The 23,479-nt window shown below is 39.8% G+C and overlaps 1 protein-coding gene across 1 annotated transcript in view; it reads right to left on the minus strand.

Annotated features, from left to right (window-relative positions):
- Nucleotides 1–12,742: 12,742 nt before the first annotated feature.
- Nucleotides 12,743–23,479, minus strand: part of Pgm2l1 (phosphoglucomutase 2 like 1) — a 43,666-nt gene continuing 32,929 nt past the window's right edge. The window contains exons 7-14 of the mRNA XM_021167936.3: nt 22,912–23,101; nt 22,510–22,607; nt 21,549–21,726; nt 18,888–18,981; nt 18,023–18,152; nt 17,367–17,556; nt 15,220–15,353; nt 12,743–13,401 (exon numbers count right to left, since the gene is read on the minus strand). Coding sequence (XP_021023595.1) covers nt 13,299–13,401; nt 15,220–15,353; nt 17,367–17,556; nt 18,023–18,152; nt 18,888–18,981; nt 21,549–21,726; nt 22,510–22,607; nt 22,912–23,101 — 1,117 coding nt within the window. The 3' untranslated portion in view covers nt 12,743–13,298. The remainder of the gene's footprint in view (nt 13,402–15,219; nt 15,354–17,366; nt 17,557–18,022; nt 18,153–18,887; nt 18,982–21,548; nt 21,727–22,509; nt 22,608–22,911; nt 23,102–23,479) is intronic.

Here is a 23,479-nt window from a genome sequence, read left to right on the forward strand (position 1 = left end):
GAGCAGTGATTTCTCTAGTTACGACCGTGCTGAGCCATCATCCAAATTCCTCGTGTGGGACAGGGGAGGACACAAAAACCTCTAGATTATGAGGGAAACTTCAAAGGGTGACAGATACAGCATGGTGACAGAAGTGCAGGTGGCTGGGCAGAGGGGTAAAGTCTTCAGAGGACAGGACCTCAGGTGATCTTGAAAGATGGCTAGGACTTACAGAAGCTGAAACTCTAGGATCGAGTCACTGCAGAGTCACACAAAAGTACCATCATTATATTCTACTAGGCTGCTTGTTTCTTTCACCCTGCTATCCCTTTTGCCCAGCAATGTTTATTCATTTACTCATTCATTTAAGTGTTCAGTAACATCTGTGCTATAGTAGGTGCAGATGCAGCCCGCTGCTCATAAAGGGAAATGGAAATGTAAACCACCATAAAAACATGAAATGGGCAACCACAGGCTGTGTGCAATGGGTGAGGACCTCACCCCCAAAGAGGGGCTTCCCCTGGCATGCTTTGATGGGGAGAGAGCTTCACAGAGTCAATGTGTGTAGTTCTAACAGTATCTTGACTTTCGGCCATCCTGGATTATCCTGATGGGCTCAGCGCAGTTGCCAAGGCCCTTTTAAAAAGGCAAAGGAAAAGCTGGGCGGTGGTGGCACACGCCTTTAATCCCAGTACGTGGGAGGCAGAGGCAGAGAAATCCTGTCTCGAAACAAACAAACAAACAAACAAACGGCAAAGAAAGATACAAGACAATAACAGCCAAATCAGAGAGACTTGATGCTGTGTTGCAACTTTGAAAGTGGATAAATGGTCTGTGAGTAACAGGCTGTAGGTAGCTTCTAGAAGGTTGAGAAGGCTGGAGGACAGATCTTTCCTAGTCTGCAGGAAGAACAGATATCTGCCGATACCTTGATTTTAGCTCAGTGGCACCTATTCGTTACCGTTTGAATTTGAAATGAACCTCACAGTTTCATCCTCTTGAATACTTGGTAAAAACCAAGCTATGGAGCTTTGGGGAAGTAGGGCTTACATACTCCACAAGGTTCACTAAGGCTTCACTGCTGGCCAGAGCCATCAGATTTCTGTCTGCTGGATGTGAGCACCAGCCACATATGCTAGCCACCAGACGGGGCAAGACCTGCCACTACACCTTCCTTTTCATGATGGGCTCCAGGAGTCAAAGAAATCTTTTCTCCCTTACATTGTGTCTGTCAGATATCTGGTCACAGTGGCGAAAAAGTCTAATGCATCGTTTCAGACTTCTGAGGCAGTAGGATAAAAAATCTGAGTTATTATAAGCCCCAGAGTTTGTGATAACTTGTCTAAGCAATAGGAAACTTGGGCGGGTGAGAAGGCCAGCAGCTAAGAGTGCATACACACTGCTCTTACTGAAGGCCTGAGCTGAGTTTTCTCCACCCACGTCCATACAGTGTGTTACATAAATTATTGTATGTTAAACCAACCTCAAATGCCTAATGTAAATCCTCTTAGGTCACAATGCACATTCACATTAATATGTTGCTGGATTTTGTTGACATTTTGTTGTAACATCTTTTTGTATCTTTATTATAAGAGAAGGTAGCCTATTTTTGTCTGGTCTTTATATCAATGTAAAACTAATTTCAGAGATCACAGTTGGAAATGTTCCCTCTTTTCCTACAGTTTAGAAGAATCTGGAAAGGATTGAAATTTGTTCTTCTTTGAGTAGCTTGAAGAATTCACCATTAAAGTCAGTTAATTCTAAGCTTTCTTTTGGGAGATGTTTTGGTTCTTGATTCAGTCTCCATAGCAACTGTTTTAGATCAGGCTGCATGGCAATGGAGTCTCTTAATGTTCTTTCCTCTAGGATTGCTTTATTGCTGAGGCTTGTCTCCCTGGCTATAAAATTTCATGTTCACATTGCTTTCCTTCTGGCACCTTAACGTTCTCTGTCCTCTGTGGGAAATGCCCAGCTCCTCCAGTCACTCTGGTAACGTTCTCTCTAGCTAGTTTCAAAGAGTTTTCTGTCATATTTCCTTTGCTTTTATCTTTCAGCAGTTTAATGCTAGGCATCGAATTCTTCGAGTTTGTCCTTTTTAGAAGTCACTTAAATGTCTTGCTTCTGTAAGTTGTGCCTTTTATCAAATTTGAGAACTGGTCCTACATTTTTTTTTCCTGAATTGTCTTGAATTTCTTGAATACAGAAATCTGGTACTTCCTATCAGGTGTTTGAGGCTCAGGTTATTTTTTCAAGTGATTTTTCTCTCATTCACATTACATACTTTCTGTGGATCTGTGTTTAAATATGCCAACTCCTCTGTCACCTCAATTCTGCAATCAGTCCTAGCATTTCTATTTGGTTTGTCCTCTTGTCTTCTGTCTTTCTCAGCTTTCTCTTCATTTCAAGCATGCTCACCCGGGCTTCCTAGAGCATCTTCTAACATTGTTTTCAACACCTTCAACATTTGTGCTTTGTTGTCATCAACATTTATCGGTTGCCTTTTCTGTTTTGTTTTTCTCTTTTATTTCCTTTTTATGCTAATTGAGATTTTCTTTACTCTTTGTGTGCTAAGAATTCTTGAACACTGGATAGTTGGAATTTTATGTGCTACAAGTCTGGCTCTTCTTTACTTTCTCTCTGGCATGCCACTGTTCCAGGTGGTCTCGGGTCCCATGTGACTTGCCTCTGCAGCTGCAACAGCAACATTACTTCAGCTGCAGTGACAGATGCATCCAGGTTGTGCACACAATTGGGCAGTTTGGGATGTGGACAGTGGTGTACCCCAAGTCTTAATACTCAAGCCTATGCCATGCTCTTAAGCATCAAATCCACAACATACTGATTAACACTGGGCCTAGGAATTACAGAATTTCACTCTTGAGGCCTTCCCCACTGTGTCCTGACACTTGCCAGGTCCTTGTGTCCCCCGATCCCTGGGGCTTCAGTTAACCCACTCTGCCATTTATTTGCTAGAACTGGATACAAGTATTAGGAGTTCAGAGTCCTCAAATGCTCCTGCCTCATGCATTTTCTCCAGGTTTTTATATCTGCACACTGTGGGCAAGACAGGGTAAAATATACATTTCGTCTTTCCTAAAAGAATATCCTACAGCATAGAAATTCTTTTGAATTCCTTTATTAGGGAAGATGTTTTTGAACATTCTTAGGTCTCAAGTTCCTTTTGGTGTTTAGAAAGCTGCTGTGGTTTCTTGTTTGGACTTTGTTTTAAACCTGTATTTTTGAAGGTCAAAAATTGAAAAGCATTTTTAGCTTTTGGGAAATGTTACATTTTTTAGGAAAAAAATATAAGAATAAAAGGATTGAGGAAAATATCAAGATTTTCAAATAAGTACGATGGCAGGAAAATGGAGCAGCATCTTCGAAAACAGCCATTCCTCTGAGCTCATCCTGTGCCCCTCCCCTGCTCCCTCCCTCCTCCCTCCCTCCCTCCCGTGTGCTGCCTTTTGGTCTTGTCATTTCTGGCTCCTGTCAGGCTCTTTCCTGACTCATGAGTAATTTCTGACTACTTCCTTTTCATCCTTTGAGTCATCTCCTTGGGGACATTTTGTCTGCAGGCTAAGTTAAAGTTCCCATATTTTCCATTAGAAACACACCCTATATTTTTTCCATTAGAATAATTTATCACTCTCATAGTGTCTTGCTTTTTTGTGGGAAATAGCTGTCTGCTGCTACTAGATCATAAGCTTTGGGCGGACAGGACTGCCTAATGGAGTGTGCCTGATGGGGCATGCACTCAAAGGGAAAGAATAAAGTAGAAAAGCCTTCGGGACGATCCATCCGCCTATCTCTTCTTTAAAGAGTCACTATCCCAGTCTTCTGTTAAACCTTTTATAATACTTACCTCCATTTTTTTTCTGACAATGAATACATGGAGTATATACATTAGCTAACTGTCTCATTTAGTGCAACAAAAATATGTGACAAAGCAATTTAGGAAGAAAGGGTTTGGCTTACAGTTTCAGGGAATACACACAGTCCATCATGGCTAGTTTCCCATACTTCCATCATCCACTGCTTGGGCTCAGCTCCCTTTCTTCTTCTTCTTTTTTTTTTTTTAAAGATTTATTTATTATATGTAAGTACACTGTAGCTGTCTTCAGACACTCCAGAAGAGGGAGTCAGATCTCACTATGGATGGCTGTGAGCCACCATGTGGTTGCTGGGACTTGAACTCCAGTCCTTTGGGTCCTTCGGAAGAGCAGTCGGGTGCTCTTACCCACTGAGCCATCTCACCAGCCCCCCTTTCTTCTTTTTATTTAGTCCAGGACCACAGCCCATGGGATGGTACCACCCAGAGTTAAGATGGGTCTTCCTGATTAATTTATCCTAATCTAGACAATCCCTTACAGATCTATGAGTTTTGTTTCCATGGTGACTCTAACCATCACTGGGCTGGAGAGATGGCTCAGCCATTAAGAGCACTTGTAGCTCTTGCAGAGGACCTGGCTTTGATTTTCATCACCCACGTGGCAGCTCACAACCAATGTGTAAGCCCAGTTCCAGAGGGTCTGATGCCCTTTTCTGGCCTCTGCGGGTACCAGGCACCCTTGCAGTGCACACACATGCACACAAACAAAGCATTCATACACACATAAAGTGGAAAAAGTAAATCTAAAAAGTTAACGATAAAGCATTATGAAATATGTATTGCACTTTGCAGTTGAGATAAAAGGGCTCAGCAGCAGGAAAACAAAGCCTGAACATAGGCAGTCTTCAAGGCTTACTTCCATGTTCTTCCATTGCATTATTTATATTTTATTACGTGCGTATGGGTGTTCTGTCTGCCTGCATGTTTGTCTACCACATAGGTACCTGGTGCCCTTGGAGGCCAGAAGAGGGCATAGATCCCCTGGCAGTGGAGTTAGATAGAAATCTGCTATGTGGGTGTGGGAATTGATCCCAGATCCTCTGAAAGAGTGGCTGGTGCCGTATCTCTGGGTCCAGAAATTTTATTATTTTAACGTGGATGGGTATTTTTGCCTGCAATGTATGTCTATGCACTACATGCATACTCAGTGCCCATAGAGGCCAGAAGAGGCTTTAGATCCCCTGCAACTGGACTTACAGGTGATTGTGAGCTGGCATGTGGGTGCTGGGAATTAAATGTAGGTCAGCTGGAAGAGTGGCCAGTGCTCTTAACTGCTGAACCACCTCTCCAGCCCATTTCTTTAGGTTGCTCAGTTCTGGGGTAGCCTCTCTTTTATACCCAAGGAGACTTTCTGGGAACTGACTCCTGACTTCTTTTTTCTTTATATTAAAAGAGGAAACACTAATCTCTACCCTGGCTCCCAGAGGCCAATATGGAGGAAAGTCAGTTGGGAAAGTTCTTAGCATGATTCCAAGCTGAAGAACTGCTTCAGGAGGAAGTGAATACTGTCAGGATTAACTCAGCCTTTTGGGCTTGCAGGTGGCTCAGATGCACCTGTCTCTAGAGCCTGAACAGTCAGTTTATTAAAAGAACACCTCAAGCCACATTTCCTTTCAAAGTAGATAGGGCCTTTCCAAAGACATTCTCACTCTGCCCCCTAGTGGGACTTAGAAGCCAATACACATCCACCATCCTTGGTAAGCATTTGCTATTGGCTTAGCAAATAAATGAATGAATGAATGAATGAGTAATATGCATTTCTTTTTGTACAGTTAGACTTCCAAGTCCATTAGTTCTACATCTGCAGCTCTAACAGAGTATTGGAAACACTTAAGAAAATGGTGAATATATTGAACACTTAAAGATGTCTTTCTTTGTTTCTTGTTTTGTTTTCTTTTGGACACAGGGTCTCACTTTACCACCCAGATTCATGGCAATCCTTCTACTTCGTCTTCCTAAATGCTGGTCTGCAGGGCTAGTTCGAGAGGCTACACAGAGAAACTCTGTCTCAAAAATAAAAAAAAATTTAAAATTTTTAAAAAAAGAAAAAGAAAAAAAAAAAAAAAGAAAAAAGAAAAAGTCAACAAACCCCAGAGGACTTCAGAAAGCTTGCCTGTTTGTAAAAGGAATTCAAAATGAGTAGCCATGGAGGCAGGACTTACTAGGTTAAATAAACGAAAGTTGGGCTGGAGAGATGGCTGAGGTTAAGGGTGCTCGCAGTGTGAGCATAAGGACTTGAATGGAACCACAGCACACATGAAAAAACTGCCATGAATGCCTGCACCACAGCCCTGGGGTCAGTCCGATCACTGGGCTCTAATGTAGTGAAATGGGTGTTGCAAACCACCAGGCTCAGTGAGACACTATCTCAAGAGAATAGAGCAATAGAGCCTACCCAATGACTTGCTCTGACCGTCCAGAAATGTTCATGGACACACACAGAGTTTAAAGGGATCTGTATACTGTGTACTCAGTGGGTCCCTGAACTGCCCAAAGGCTTCCCTAATGATGGAGAGAAATGTTCGGACTGGATTTGGGATCCTAAACCCAAACACATTCTAAAGATTTTTGTCCACCAGTGGGAGGCATTCATATATGGGAAGAGTGGAAAACCGGAAGTCTCTTCCACCTCACCTGCTCTCATCTCCTCCCCACCAGGAAACCAGTCTCCCTGAACCCGTTTCCCTTGCAGCCTCAGGCTATTATTTTAATATGAGTTCCCAACCCCTGGGACTTCTCCTAGATGAGCCAACAAAGAAATAATCCACAGAACGCTGAAGCAAAATGAGTTAAAGCTGCAAGCAAACTCCAGGGTAAGTTATGCCTACATTTTAAAAACCTCAGTTGGACAGCAAACTTCATGAACTATAGTGTCTGAAACAATAAAAAGTGCACAGACACTCATGCCTATGAGGAGACCTGTTTATTACTGAGAACATTTCATTTGGTTAAAACCACAGAAATCCACACACAAATACATAAAGTGCAAATTCTCACAGGCTGACAATATACCCTGTTATCTTTACAGGGAAAGATGAGATATTGACAGAAACTGTTAAAACAAGGGCACAATTCTGAGCTACTATTAGAAAAGTATTACATTCTTAATTCTGTTTTGTCATATTCAATAATGTACACCAAGAGCTTGTAGTAGTCTATAATATAGTCTCATCATATACAGATACAGGCTCATTCCACTTTTGTGCCTAAGTGTCTCCAATAACACACATGATGAATCCTAATATTTGACAAAATGCCTTAAGCACTATTAAATCAGATGTGACTCACTTGAAAGGTAGAGCTATTGGGTTCAAAATGGCATCTAGACCAGTGACATTAAACCCATATAAGATACATTCTTAGCCTTCCTGGCCAAAACCTTTTTGTGAGCAAAATTACATATGTGTGTGTATGTATACACATACATACACACTTTTCATGTTGAAAGATGCTTTGTACTTGTCAAAGAAACAGCGTGCTGCATAGGTTTTTATCAACTTGACACAAAAGCTAGTCCTTTTAGAGGCAGAAACCTCAGTCAGGACAATGCTCCCATCAGATTGGCTTGTAGGACATTTTCTTGATGACTGATGTGGGAGGGTTCATTTTATTGTGTAGTGCCAGCCCTGGGCTGGTGGTCCTGGGTGTTATCAGAAAGCAGACAAGCCATGAAGTAGCACCCCTCCATGGCTGGCCTCTGCTTCAGTTTCAGCCTCCGGTTCTTGACCTGAGTTCCTGCCCTGACTTCCCCCAGTGATGGAGTGTAATCTCTAAAATGAAATAAATCCCTTTCTTCCCAAGTTGCTTTTGGTCATGGTGTTCATCACAGCAATAGAATCCCTAAGACAACGAGTATTTAAGGGTGTGCATGCTTAGTAAACACTGCTTACTGGATATTTCAGTAATGCTGTTTTTAAAATTGAATTGGAAAATTACTGTTTTATTATCTTTTAAGTTTTTTCCTTTACTATTACCACCAGTTAAATACTGCATAACAGGAGATACTGAATAAGCAAAAGATATTAAAAATAATAAACCATGATCTTTGCTCTCAGGCAGCTGAGAGGTGGGTTAAGGAGTGTCAGTGAATTAAACACAATCAATTGCCTTATACATCAGATAATATGATAAGGCTCAGGGGTAACATATATTGCAGGCCAATTAATCTGGCATTAACACTTTGGAAGTATAGGCTAGGAAGGCAGAGAATATCCTAGAATGCATATTTATTATAAGATCATTGTGTGTTCTTCCAGGAAAAAGCAGCAATTGCAGGTGGGGGGCGGGGGGCGGGCTGGGCCTGGGAATTTAGGAATCATATAGTAAACTTGTGTTCCTTTCTGATAGTTTCCTTTTATTTTTATTTTCTAATGGTTCTGGGGATGTTGTACCTAGAACCTTTGGCATGTCAGGCAGGCACTCTCCACTGAGCGACATCCCCAGCGCCCCGTGCGTCTCTCCTAATGACTGAAGCTCATCTTTATAGTTTGCTGTAGAGAACTGAGAATTTACTTGTGACTTAGAGGCTCCCCCAAGGGCTCTCATGTCAGTGTGCGGCTTCTTTGGGTTTTCCTCTCAAGGCCCCATTCCCCATCCTGTTCACATTCTTCTACTTTAGGGTTCTGTTGATAGAAAATTTAGAAAGCAAACTCTGGTCACTTTGTCCTTGTCTTGGCCTCTTAATTAAATGTACAGGTTTTCATTTTTTGAATAGTTAAAAATAATACTGATTTTGTTTCTACCTGGTACTAAACCAATGCTTTATGAAGAGGCAGACAATGTGCCATTCTCTTCTATTTTAAGCTTGCTTGCTTTATTTATTCCTTCCTTCCTTCTTTCCTTTATCTATCTATCTATCTATCTATCTATCTATCTATCTATCTATTTATTTATTTTATTGGTCTATATCTCTCCATGTAGCATAAACTGACCTTGAACTCACAGCCAATTCTCCTGCCTTAGTCTCTCCAGGGCTCAGATTATACATATGAGTTATCACAACCAGCTCTCTTCAACTTCTTTCAGCTTATGGTAAAATTCTTTGAGGGACAGTGTGAAAAAAATATTTTCTCAAATTTTTGTACTCTTATTGCCCAGAGCACAGAGAACCCCCAATAAAATCCTTGATCAGCTCATTACTTTGGTTGGTATATCTGTTTCCTCATCAGTTTCTAGAACAAATTCAGAAAACAAAAATTCATTGTAAAAGCCCACAGTGCCGCCATCTAGTGGTGTTCAGCAACCAGAAATGGGCTTTGAAAGACACTGAAGTTACTTCATATAGTGCATCTCAAATATTCTCACAACAACAATGAAAATGACAGTCTATAAACAAACTATTCACGACTAAGTTTAAAGCCATCTGAATGAACATTTAAGACTCGTATCAGTGAGGTAACAGGGTAGTAGTGTTTCACAGTACAGAAGGTAGAAGGATGCACAGGGAGGAGGGAGGTAGAGCAGGAAAGGTGGGAAATTAAATGTGTCCAAGCGGAATTTGTATTTTTCAAGCTTTACAAATATCAGTGGGAAGTCTTGAGAACAGCAGTAGAAGCCGCGTTACTGAACTTCTCCAGGAGACTCCCACTTACGTCACTGTTGCATCAATTCCAAAAGCAATGGGGGGGGGGGGCGGGTGTCTATTTACTACATGCAGACATCACAAAGTATCCAATCTCTTGGACTCTCTCTTAAGTTACTATATCCAAATGCTGATACTTTATATTTTCAATAAATCTTAACTATCTTATAAAGCTGCCCATTCTCCCAGATGAACGCCAGTGTGTTCAAGTCTCATACAGCTTGAAAATTAAAGAGAACACTCATCGCTGCACCCATGCGCTTCCCATTCAAAATATATACAAGTTATTGGTGAGCCAAACTCTAGCTATGGTGTGAAATGCAAAAGTTACTGATAGATCTCTATTCATAATTCTGTCTCAAACTGATTCTTAAAAATGTATTTGAAGGAATCTTTAAACTGTCATTTAGTACATCCCTTAATATTTCAAGTGTCATTCCATCAAAAATAAGGTTTTAAATAGGTTTCATGATCACTCCCACCCAGGAAATTCTAACCTCTTAAACATTCCATGGTGTCCATTCATTTACTTCTGACCATTACATATGTGTATAGAATGTGTTATGATCCTAGTAACCCCATCATTCTCTCAACCCTCTCCTACCCATTTGTCTCACTTTTCAACTAGTTCCCTTCTAGGTCTTCTTTTTGTGTTTTTACAATCGGTCGTTTTTAGGGTTTTTTTTGCAACCTTATTCCCTGCGGTGTCCTCACTATAGATAATCAGGGCGCCACTACTGTGTCTTACTTTCATATCTTCAGCAAAAATCCCAATGAATGATTTATGATTTAGTAAATGAACTCAATGGCTTTTTGTTTCAGAGTCCAACAATCCTAATTCCTTGAACTTTTTCTTAGCGGTTATACTTTCCAATCTTGGTTTTGTTTCTTTTAATTTTGTTCTTTATCTTCTCTCATTCTCACGTGATTCTGAAACAACACCCCACTAGGAATTGAGCCCACAGTTCAATTGAACCTCACCTCCTAGAAGTGGGTTCTTTTTAGTGACCACTACTAAAGGAAAACAATACAGGCTTGCTGTCTGAGCATCCTAACAAACACAAGTAGACAGCCTCGCATACAGTTTACCCACCATTACAGTGCATGTTTGCACTTCTCCAGCATTTTTTATACCATCATTGCTGGCCTTTATATATTGTTTGTTGGTTACTACCACTTTATGACTTGACTTTGCTTCATCAATAATAACCTTTCTCTCTTTTTGTATTGCCAGGGATCAAATGTAAGCTTTGCTTCATCTGCATGCTAGGTACGTGCTTTACCACTGAGCTATGTTCCAGCCTAATTCTTTTCCTCAGAACTCCAGAAATTACTTGTTTTGATTTATTTGCTCAAAGAGACTATATTCCCATGCTATTGCTGAAAAGAGGGATGAGATAAACAATGCAGTTATCATTGCAAGGTCGAGACCCACAGGCTGGCACTCCTATCTTGAGCTGTTATTAAATTTAGCCTGTTAGGCACCTGTGCACCCACTGTGTCATGCTCATGTTAAACATGCTCAGACAGACTCAAGAACGTAGACAAGAATCAAACAGTCTCCTCAACTTCCACACTCTGGGAACCTTCATACACAGCTGGAATTTAGCCTTTCAAGATAAGAGCTCAAGTGTCAGTGACTTCACGTTAAGATGACTTATTTCTGGTATGTTTAGCACTGAAGCAAAGATGTTCTCTTCATAAGTGAGTGGCAATCATGACGTGGCTTTCTTGTTATAAACAGGCTGTCGCATTGCTTTAGTTTTCATTTTGTCCTTGGGCCACTGGGACACAGACACTAAAACTGAATGCGCATGTTTTTTTTTTATACCACTTTGTAGAATACATGCTATTTCCTAAATTACAATTTACACCCCTAAAAGCCAACAAAATGTTTTAAAAATAAAACAAAAAATTCTACACACTACCTTTTTAGCACAAAGCCTTTAAAATAAACTCATACAGAAAAATGGCACTGAACATTAATTAGCTATCATCTATAGTCATATAGGACCCAGCTCTAAGACAGCAAGGAAGGAACACAGAGCAGTAGTGGCAACATAATGTAAAACCTATGTTTGGATTATATAAGCTCAACCAAAATTATCCTCAAGCTGCAACAAAACAAACCATGGTTTAATTAATATTCCAATCAGTATAGGCTTTATATTATTTATTTTTAGGAAACTAATCATCTGACGTCAGTATTGTCTCCTATAGGCAACTTTTCTTACATGATTATACCTGAAGGCCTTGCTACTGTTATCATAACTATAGTGTGTGTATATTCTGTAAACTATGTGGGGAAATATATAATTTGGAAAGCTTAGACAGTATTTTTCCATTAGGCTTTTCCGAAGGCTAGAGAGTCACCACAAATGACTTTCCTGAAAACTGTTTCCTTGAAAAAGATGAAACATATTTATATGATCAGAAATTCCAAAGCCTGATGGAACATACTAAAATAAATTGACCTTAGTTTTAACTTCAGTTTCAGTGTTTCATAATACCTAAAATTTCCCATTCAAGCACCAGCTTAGCCTTGTTTAGCTTCCGAGATAATGAGAATGAGATTGGGTATTGAATCAAGGCGGTGTGGCTGTAGAAAATACTTATATCTTGATGTTTCATTTTTTATTAAAATTAGCATTACCTTATCAGATAAAATAAATCTGGCTATAAAAATGTAATTTAAAAAGACTGCCAAAATAAATGGCATGCTGATGCCACAGGACAGAGTTTTTCACTTATAGGTTATGATAACTGAATCCTAGCAGGAAGACTCAGCTACAGTTACATTAAGCCAAAATGTATTAAGACCTTTTTCTACAACCATCTTTAGAGTGAACAAATCTGTCTCCTATAGAGGAAGCACCCATATAGTTTGGAAGCTTTTCCTTAACTATCTGAAAATGGACTGTTGGAATTATATTCAACACAGGAACATCATTTCAGTTCCCACTAGACCCTGAGAATGCACTGAGGAATTTGATAAGAATAAAGCCATGAGGAGTGCTGCCACTACTGTTTTATGTTCAGTAAACATCCGTCTTAAATACATACAGTAAATATACACCACACCAAGGGCACCCGAAATACTGGTGCCAAACCACAGACAGTAACATCTGTCCTAAATCAGAAAACCTAAATAACCTATAAACATTTTTTCCTTCCTTCCTTCCTTCCTTCCTTCCTTCCTTCCTTCCTTCCTTCCTTCCTTCCTTCCTTCCTTCTTCCTCCCTCCCTCCCTCCCTCCCTCCCTCCCTCCCTCCCTCCCTCCCTCCCTCCCTCTCTCCTTTCCTAGACAAAGAATTACTGTGCAGCCCAGGCTGGCCATAAACTAACTAATGATCCTCCTGCCTCAGCCTCCTAAGGGCTGTGATGGCAGGAATATGCCACCAAGCTGGGTTTCTAATTTGAAAAACAGGCAGGAACAGTACTCCCAGCCACAAACACCTTTAAGAAATAATTTCCTTAACTAACCCTATAGTTATATAATGTTTGACTTCTTTTAAACCATGCTATACACAATTACAAGATACGTAACTAAGCTTAACCACAGTTCAATAAGAAAACTCACTTGTGTACTGTTTGTGATACAGGAAGAACAGCGTGCCACTGGAACACTTTCACTGTAATGACTGTCACTTAAGATTATGAAAATATTTGACTCATATCCAAATATTTTCATTTCAAATGTATATAATCTACTTAGCCAGCTGAACACAGGAAAGAAAAGGGAAAAGATAACTTGGCAGATGAGAGAATTCTAACACAAGGTTCACTGAGTGGAGTTCTTGGAGGTTTCGTTCCATATGTCAGTGCAAAGTCATAATGTACTGATGTGCCCTACACAGAGCGCCAGACCAGTGCGTTCTTACTGGGCTCAAGAAAATTCTCTATCAGTGCGTCAATGAGTTTCTTTAATTCTTCTTCCAGGAAGGTAGTGTCACTGAGGGAAAAAGACAAAAACAGTTAAAATTCTTATTTTTATAGCCTTAACATTTATTTAAATCATTTTCACTTTTAAGGAAGGCACATATCTGACAGGACAGCTAGATAATCGGCAAACAAAAGAGAAATTCACCCAGTTGAAATAAAACAAAGAAGACTCTTTAAAAATTCATACATAAAACAACAGTCACAAGCTAACACTGGACTGCATTACTCGGATGTCTTCCGGCCATGATAGAGTGTGAGTTCACAGTGGCCAATGAATTTTCCTAGGTTAATCAATTTAATAGCTCAGAATGCCAATAGCACGTATTATTAGAAATGGCTTTCTGAGATACTGAAGGACATTCAGTACAGAAGATACTGAACAATACAAATATCTTTCAGGTATCAGAAAGCAGTCCTGGCACTCACTGGGGAGGCAGAGGCAGGTGATCTCTGTGACTGTGAGAGCTTGTCTTAAAAAAAGAAGAAAAAGAATAAGGTATTTATTTAAAAAAAAAATCACTCTACACTTACAGGCGTTCCCTGTGAATCATCACTGAAGCATTGCTGCAGGCCACACATTCCTGTAGAAGCCTCTGTACCCACCTTCATGGCCATTTACAAGCCAGATAACAAACCCATTTCTATTACTTTAATAATTCCTCATTTTGACCTAAAATTATTTGGATCTGCTCTGAACATGAGGGTCCTTTTCCTCTCCAGTAGAAATACAGTTTTAGTACATGGGCACAGGGAAATACAAACTAACATACCCTAGTTGTGTCCTCAAGACAATTAAAAGAGAAATCGTCCCCCAAATTCACTGATCAGTGAAGGACATAATCAAAAGAAATACTTTTAAATAACTTTTGGTATGTTCATTAAAAAGATCAACAATTTGTGACAAACCGAACCCATGTTTTTAGAAAATGAACTGACAGATTAAGCAAAACCATGGCAGATACAAAAAACAAGATTTAACATATCATTTCTTTATACTAAAGCTCAGACTTCCCAAGAAAGAAATTCACTACAATTTTGATATTCAATTCCCAACGATACAGCTTCTTTGGGAAAGAGTCTGGCAGTTTCTCAAAAGGTAAAACATATTTACCTTAGGGCCCAGAAATCCTACTTCTACATATCTATCCAAGAAAAATGAAAGCATACACCACGCAAACTCAGTCACAATTGCTCATAATTGCACCATTCTAATAGTTTAAGAAGTAATCATCTGCATGTCCACAATGAGTAGAATATTTGGGGACAAAGGATGATTTTAGCCACTAAAGACCACATAATGTCTTCTTTCATTTATAAATAAAATGTCCTGTTATGGGGTAAATCTGAAAAGTCCCTTACAGACTCAGGTGATATAGATGCGATCTTCAGATAGCGGTGCTATCTGGGGTAGAATGTACCTGAAGGAAATAGGTCCCTGGGCTATGTTTTTGAAAGTTTTACCTGATCTCTTCTTCCTCCACATGTGACAGTATGTTCATTCTTGTCTTGAGTCCAGACAACTGTGAACCAAAACCTCAAAAAGCATGACCTCAAATAAACCCTCCCTACCTCTTTCAGAGTGTTCAAAACATGAAGAAAAACCAGCATAAGCAGATCTTAGGAAAGGACAGTGGACCAGTGACTGCTTAGGGCTGGAAAGAACCTCTAAAGGAACTCTTTTTAGAGTTATAAAAATGTTCTAAAGTTGATTGTAGTGATGGTCACACAGCTCGAGATATTAAAAACCACTGAATGTGGGAACTCTACGGTATGTAAGTTGTATGTCAATAAAGCTTCTACATATATATCCAAAAGAATCAATTCTCACCTCTGGCCAGGCGATGCACACATCTCTGCATAATACTTTATCTTTGGTTCTGTCCCACTTGTTCGGAGAGTAGCGACACAGCCGTTTTGGAAGGTAAATGTAATCATTTGGCTGTTTTTACTCACAGGCAGGATCTATTCAAAATGCAATAGTTTAATACCTATATCTTCATTTTCAAGAACTATAAAATATACCACAGTTGCAGGAAGTACCTAAGGTATCTACATCACAGAAGCAAAGTGGACTGACTGGTCATTGCCAAGATTTGGGAGATGAGTGTGTAAAGTTGTTTAATGAGTACAGAATTTCAATTTATCAAGGTTAAAGAAATCTGTTATATAATAATATAAGCATACTACATGCTTTGAAATTTAAGATGAAAAAAGAGGACATAAAGTCTTGAGGAAGATGGGTTGGTGGATCCCAGAGAGAGTTGGAATGAGGGACCGGGGGTGGATAAGATCAAAATATGTTGTATACATGTATGGAATTTTCAAAGAATACCAAAATTATTTAAAATGGGTAAGATGCAAACACGGATTAAATACACTATTAGAGTACTGAAACAACATTTGAACATTACAAATGGAACTTAAGCTAACAGTTATCATCATAATTACAATAAAATGAAAGTAAGAACTTATCATGTAAGTGTCTATTGAACATATACCACAGAGGTGGGAGCATTGAGAGGTACTGAGGAAATGGACCTGCCACGTGCAATGCAACAGTGACATACGTAGACATCAACAAAACACTAATACACAACCCAAAGGTTACACAATCACTCATTCTGTAAAAACTGATTATGGGACCTGGAATTCCAAAGGAGGATGTAACATTTGCCTTAAGTTTTAAGCCTCAAGCATTCTAGGTAAGTGCCCTGTCACCATCCGCTCTTGCCTTAATTAAACCTTAAGTAATGGTGAGGTATGAGCCTACAGCAGAAAGGAGAAAAGGTAAACTGAGGCAAACAAGTTGACTCAAAATACAGAAAAACCTAACGCATATGTGTTTAAGAAATCTTCAGTTCGCCGGGCGTGGTGGCGCACACCTTTGATCCCAGCACTCGGGAGGCAGAGGCAGGCGGATTTCTGAGTTCGAGGCCAGCCTGGTCTACAGAGTGAGTTCCAGGACAGCCAGGGCTACACAGAGAAACCCTGTCTCAACAAACCAAAAAATCAAAAAACCAAAAACAAAAAACCGAACAACAACAAAAGAAAGAAAGAAAGAAAGAAAGAAAGAAAGAAAGAAAGAAAGAAAGAAAGAAAGACTCAGTTCTATTGGTCTAGAGGTATGGAGAGCCAGGTTGGAAGCATGTTAAAATCAGGAAGCTGCAGCAGGGCTCTGAAGTCTTTAGACGTCATGCTCCCGTATCATTCATCCTCACTGCGCACTCCCTCCCTCGCTTCCTCCTCTTCGTGGGTCCCTCTTCTCCAGCCCTCTTCCCTCTGTACCAGCAGCAGCACAGATGATTATTTGGGGAGTAATAAGTATCAAGCCAGAGACCAGTTAGTGCACTTGAAAATAGTCTGGCACAAAACAACAGGTCCTCCCCTCGAGAAACTAGAGGCCACTCTTTTACTATACACCATGAATTATGACACTTTTTTTTTTTATGACAAGTTTTTTGTTGTTGGTGGTGGTGGTTTTGTTTGTTCAGTTGTTTTTTAAAGAGGTGTTTTCTGGGGTTTCAACTTCTAGCTGAACACACAGAATGCTGGGAAGGTGGTACACCTGGACAGTGCTTACAATAGCTGCTCTCAATCTGTGGGTTTCCAACCCTTTGGAGTTCACATATCAAATATTTACACTGTGATTCATAAGAGCAGCAAAATTATAGTTACAAAGTAGCAACACGATAATTTTATGGTTGGGGGTCACCACAACATGAGGCTGTATTAAAGGGCTGCAGCATTAGGAAGGCTGAGGACTACTGGCTTAGGAGGTTTTGCCCAGGCCTCCACTTGTAGAACCTTGCCTGTATGTCTCTTTCATCTGGCTGCTTCTAAACTTAACCACTGTCAACAAGTAAACATGAGCACACTGGCTTGGATCTCATGTGAAACTTATTGCAGCTTTAGAATTTTTTGGTGACTTGAGTTATTAAATTGTCTTCATTGTTTGTAAAAAGAAAAGGTACTTACTGATTTCTTATTTGGCTGGCTGCTATCGTATCCAGTGGTTATGTCCCGTACATGCAAAATAGCAAAAGCCCCACAAAATTTTGGATATTCCTTTGGAGACTCAAAATTGCGAATCCTTTCAAATATGGTTTTGATGGTAGGTGGATCATAACACAAGAAATATGAAGTTTTGGACATATGATAACCGTATCTGCACAAAGATTTAAAGTTAAAGTCAGATTCTAGGGAACTTTTGGGCACGTGCATATTAAAGATAAGCCAACATAATATTTTTATAGAAAGTGATACTGATAATATTAATAGTAAAAAAATATAGTCAGGAAAAGGTGGCACATGTTTTAATTCCAGCACTTGGGTGGTAGATGCAGGCAGATCTCCATGAGTTCGAGGCCAACTTGGTCTACAGAGTGAGTCTAGGACACTCAGAGCTGCACAGAGTAATCTTATCTTTAAAAGAAAGAAGAAGGAAAGGGGGTGGGGGAGAGGGAAGGAAGGAATCTGTTCCTCAAAAACAAACTAAGAAAAGAACCCCAAACCAACCAACCAACCAACCAACCAGCCAGCCAGCCAACCAACCAACCAACCAACCAACCAACCAGCCAACCGACCAAACAGCAAGCAAGGCAGGTCTGTTGTGCGATCACATGAGAACTCACATTTCATACACTTTTGTCAGTTGCTCCATCAGTGTTACCTTCCTGGTATCCAGGAAAGAGGCCATTTCAGCAACAACAACAGCTGCACTCACTCCATCTTTGTCCAACACGGAGGTTCCACACAGAAAGCCTGAGGGTTATACGGTGTCTTTAGAAAAGAGGGAAACCTCCACTACACTTTCCAGTTCTAGACTTCTTCCCTGACCAGGGAACTGAAGAGCACAGGGTCAAGCCAGGTGTGATAATGAATGACTAAATCTCAGCACTCAGGGTCAAGCCAGGTGTGATAACGTATGACTAAATCTCAGCACTCAGGGTCAAGCCAGGTGTGATAATGTATGACTAAATCTCAGCACTCAGGGGCTGAGTTGGGAGTTCAAGGCCAGTCTAGGCTGTGACTGCCAAGACCTTTTCTCAAAATAAAAACAAAACCCAAAAAATACCGACATGAACCACAAAATACGACGACAACAACAACCAAAACCCCAGCTCCATCAGAGTCTACTAACAATATATTCAGGGATCCTTAAGTTCTTCTCTGACGGAAAACGTGACTCAGTCCTTTTAGGTAATCAAAGTTTTTAGAAAGGAAACATAAGCACAACATGTACTTAAACTGTGTGTATCTTTCACTAACACCATGGCTACTCAAAGCCTTTACCAAGTCCTTCTCTGTAATCAGATCTGAGGGGTTTTCATCTGACGAGCTACTGCCCACTTGCAGGCATATATACTGCTAGGCATGCATCTCTGCATTTTTGCAACTCAAAATTATAGCCAGAAAGTAAATGTCTCCTCTCTACAGAATTACTGTATTTTAAATGCTTTCAAGCACGAGAAAAGATTATTAGTATTTACTACATACCAATAGACTCTTCAAATGCAAAAAGGACTTCTTTTCCATTTCCTAGGAGGTCTTTTATCCTACTTCCAATCCATTTAAAGCCTGGTAATGTTTCCTGAAATGTAGAGGAAGCCACTCCAGTTAACTGACTCTGATGAACACATATTAAAGAGCTCATTTCTAAACACAGAGCTCATGCATAGTGAGTTCTATCACAGTCCTTGGTCCATAAAGATTTATATAGTAGTAGATAGATAGTCTCAAGCTAACATAACCACACACACAGGCACAACTAATGACCCACTAGCAGAGCAGCAGGTGATTTACATCAAATATAACATGTTTATAAGTGGTGATAAATACAGATTCAAAATGCGAGGTATGTGTGTGTAGACATGTGCTACAATCATCTACTGCCTACTAAGTGCTGTGATGGGTGCTCCACATCATCCCTTCTAATGCTTACAAACATTATTGCCATCACAGAAGCTTAGAGATGACTCTTCCCAAGACTGCACATAAGGGATGGAGGCAGAGTTTAATTGTATTGCTTTCCTGAAGCAACTGCTGTCCTTTAAGTGCATTATAACCTTAATATGAGCACTCGTGAAGGATGTGATTTAGTCTTCTCGAGTAATCAAGTTTTTAGGGACATAAGCACACCACCAGCTTGAACGGCTTGAACCATTCCACAACACTGTGGCACACACAAAGCCTTTACAAGCCCTTTTTGTAATTAGATTTGAAGGTTTTTCATCTGATGAGTTACTGTCCAATTCAAGACATGTCCTGCTTTAGTGTTAACAGCGAGAGCACATCATGCACACTAATTCTAGAGCTTACCCTCACTAATCTGCTTCCTAATTTACTTCTCTGCTTTCTCTTAAAACAACAACAAAACACTAGAAATAGAAAAGCCAACACCGGGCTGGAGAGATGGCTCGGTGGTTAAGAGCACTGACTGCTCTTCAGAAGGTCCTGAGTTCAAATCCCAGCAACCACATGGTGGCTCACAACCATCTGTAATGAGATTTGACTCCCTCTTATGGAGTGTCTGAAGGCAGCTACAGTGTACTTACATATAATAAATAAATAAATCTTTAAAAAAAAAAAAGAGAAAAGCCAGCACCACCCTCAGTAAAAACAAACTTATTAATATTGCTCCTTAGAATCAAATTTCCTTTATGCTCAGGATATATCTTTTTGCTCTACACAAGGAAAATGTTAACATCATCTAGAATCTTCGTCTTGAATAAAGTTTCAGCATCTTCTAATTTTTTATTTGTGTTTAACAAGCACAATAGTCATTTTTTCTTTTCTGTTATTTATGATGGGTGTGCATGTACACACATGCATGCTCATGTGAATGAGGGTATATGTGTGCCACGGTCCACGTGTGGACTTTAAAGGACAACATAGGGAGTTAGTCCTCATCTTTCAACCTTATTTAAAGCAGGGTCTCTTCATTGCTTGCTACTGCATTCACTGGGACAGCTGGCCTCTGAGCTTCAGAAGGATTCTCCCATCCCCAACCCCATGTTTTCCCAGGAGAATGAGAATTCCATGCATGTAATACTGTATCCAACTCCTCATGGAGTCTGGGGTTTCAAACTCAAGTTCCCAGGAGTGCAAAGCAAAACTTTACCCACTAAGCCATCTCTTCAGCCCAGAATATTCTTTCACCTGTCTAAAAACTAGAAGAAACTAAAAATACTAGGAGATACTGAAATTTTATTCAAGCCTAAGATTCTGAATTATGATGTTAACATTTTCCTTGTCTATAGCAAAAAATATATCCCGAGCATAAAGGAAACTTTATTCTAAAGAACAATATTATACATTTGTTTGTCTTTACTGAGGGTAGTGTTGGATTTTCTACTTCTATTTCTTGTTTTTGAAAGAAAGCAGAAAGGTGAACTAGGAAACGGATTAGTGATGGTAATTAGTGTGCACGATGTGCCCTCTCTAGTAACACTTAAAGTAGGGCACGTCTTGCAATTGGACAGTAACTTATCAGACGAAAACCTCTCAAATCTAATTACAATTAGTAGCTAGATCCAATTAGTATTATGACCCATAGCCTGATGATGACAAAAACGACAGAAGACAACTTAATTGACATTAGTCCAAGAGGCTGCAAAAAACTGACTGTCATAAGTTCACGGTCACTGCCTGCCTGAGGGTCACAAAACTTAATGATCCAGCCTGAGAGTCACTACTGTAATTTCTAGATATAGAGTCATTGGGTCTTCGTTTGCATTTCAGAGTTACACTTAAAGTAACGAGTCATAATTCTGTATTTGATGAGTAGAAGCGAAGACTCAATGAGATCTATAGTTTTCCGAAGTCTACATTACTAATAACCTAGATTTTCCCGGTCTAAAATGTTATATGTTCCCATATGACATTCCCAGATAATACTACATGGAATAAGAAATGTTAGTATAATGTCTTAAAGAACATTTCATCTTAGTCAGAAATTCACATACTAAATGATTTTGGCTAGGATGTCTACATTATCAAAAATATCAAGCAAGCATGATATTTTCAAATAAACAGAGGTAGAGAACAGGTAGAGTTATCAGTGAGATCAACGAAAGTCAGTTTGGCACAGAGATGCCTTTACAGAGATGTTTAGCAAAGTAGCATGCAGACTTCTCATGAAGTCTGCTTCATTCTTACTTCAAAATGAAATCCTTCTTTAAGTGCAATTGCCTTTAAAATTTTAGAAGAGACAGTGGTGGCTAGCATGTAAACATTCTTCACATCGGCGTTTGGTTTGTTTTTCTTCCAGCAATCAAACATCCACCACCCAAACAAAGCTGCCAACTCATTTCCTGTGAAAACTTTCCAATGGCCACTGCAGAGAGAATACAATTCAAAGTCAAGACCTTCATAGCTTTCACGAAAACTTTCTGACTTGTAGCTTCAAACCACCTTCCTTTAGATGGGAAACCCCAAATTCTATTATATGGAACTTTTGACAAAACTTTTATTCCGTCTTTTGGTGTGTAGTATACATGTGTACCTGTGTGTGCACACATGTATGTGCATATGTATGGAAGCCGGAAGTGAACATTGAGTGATTTCCTATATTACTTGCAACTTTGTTTTTAAATATACTTTAAATTTCATTTATCTTTATTTCTGTGTGTATTTGTGTACTTGTTTTCCTGTATGTGCGCATCTCTGTAATGCCTGTGGAAACCAGAAGAGGGTGTTAGATTCCCTGGAACTGAAGCATAGACAGCTAGCTGTGAGTCATCTGATGTGAGTACTTGGAACCTAACCGAGGACTTCAGAAAGAGAAGGACAGAAGGATGTGCACCGAATCACTAAGCCATCTCTCCAGTTCTCTGCCTTATTTTCTGAGAGAGGGCTTTCACTAAACCTGGAGATCATCAATTCAGCTAGGCTGGCTAGCCAATGAGCTCCACGAGTCTCCTGCCTCTCCACCAGTGCTCTGAGTTCATACATGCAGCTGACCTGCTGTGTCCTGAAAACACAGATGTCTTGTAGTCACTTACTACCTCTGCTCTTAGAATCTTTACACGCCCTCTTTTATGGCAAGCCTCAGTTCTTGGGAGGAGGAGGAGGAGGTGATGTCGATGTTCCATGGAGGGCTGAAGCTCAAATTACTTACTTCTCCTGAAGTTCCGCCACAGCCAGCCGGTCGGCATCAGGATCTGTGGCTAGCACTATCCGGGCATTTTCTTTCTCTGCCAGTCTCAGGGACAGTTCCTAAAACAGTGACCCCAAAAGGCTAGGTTATACTAAAGAACCTAAATCCAATGTTCTTGTTCCTAAAATTAGACACTACGTCAGTGATATGAATTTCAAAAAGCATGCAGTCTAGAGAGTTTGAACTAAGGCCATTTTCTACAGAAATTTCCAACAAAACTCCTTATTGCTCCAGTATAATTTAACACTAGGGAGCTCACTGCAGAGCACGAGGAAAGCATGTACGTCATCTCTCATGTGTCACTTAGACCCGGCTAGTCTGATGGTTGGTAAGCTAAGAATCATTTGAATTTAAAAACAATACCAGCACAGATTCTCCTTCTTCAGGGTTTGGACATTTAACAGTAGAAAAGTCTGGATCTGGATCTTTCTGTTCTGGGACTGGAATTGGAGGCTTAAAACCAAATACTTGAAAAGCCAACTGCACGTAGTCATGTCCAACTCCATGAAAGGAGGTATGAACAAATTTCAAAGTGGTCTTTGAATTTAAGTCCCTGTAAAGGAAAATCAGACACACCCTTAATTACCATTTACTAACCACTTCCTATAATAAACAAAATTTATAAAAAATAAATAGCAAATATTTCATAATACCCATGAAGCTTTCAAAATAACCATAAGGAGAACACCCAACATGCATATATACTTGGCAACTAGTTTCAGCATGTCACTTCTGTCAGGCTGGCTTTGCTTCTTCAAAAATTGTATTATTTTGCACAAAATACTTTAGTATTCAAAAACACAATTATATTCATTATAACAGCTAAAAACCCTGAACAATAATTTTTAAATGTTTCTAATATCCATGTTCACATTTTCTCCAAGTGTCTAAAAATATCACCTGGTTGCTATGCCTCTCAAATCTTTTTTAA

The sequence above is a fragment of the Mus caroli genome, unplaced genomic scaffold (assembly GCF_978045245.1).
Source record: "Mus caroli unplaced genomic scaffold, Mus_caroli_1 scaffold_8, whole genome shotgun sequence".
Classification (NCBI taxonomy): Eukaryota; Metazoa; Chordata; class Mammalia; order Rodentia; family Muridae; genus Mus; species Mus caroli.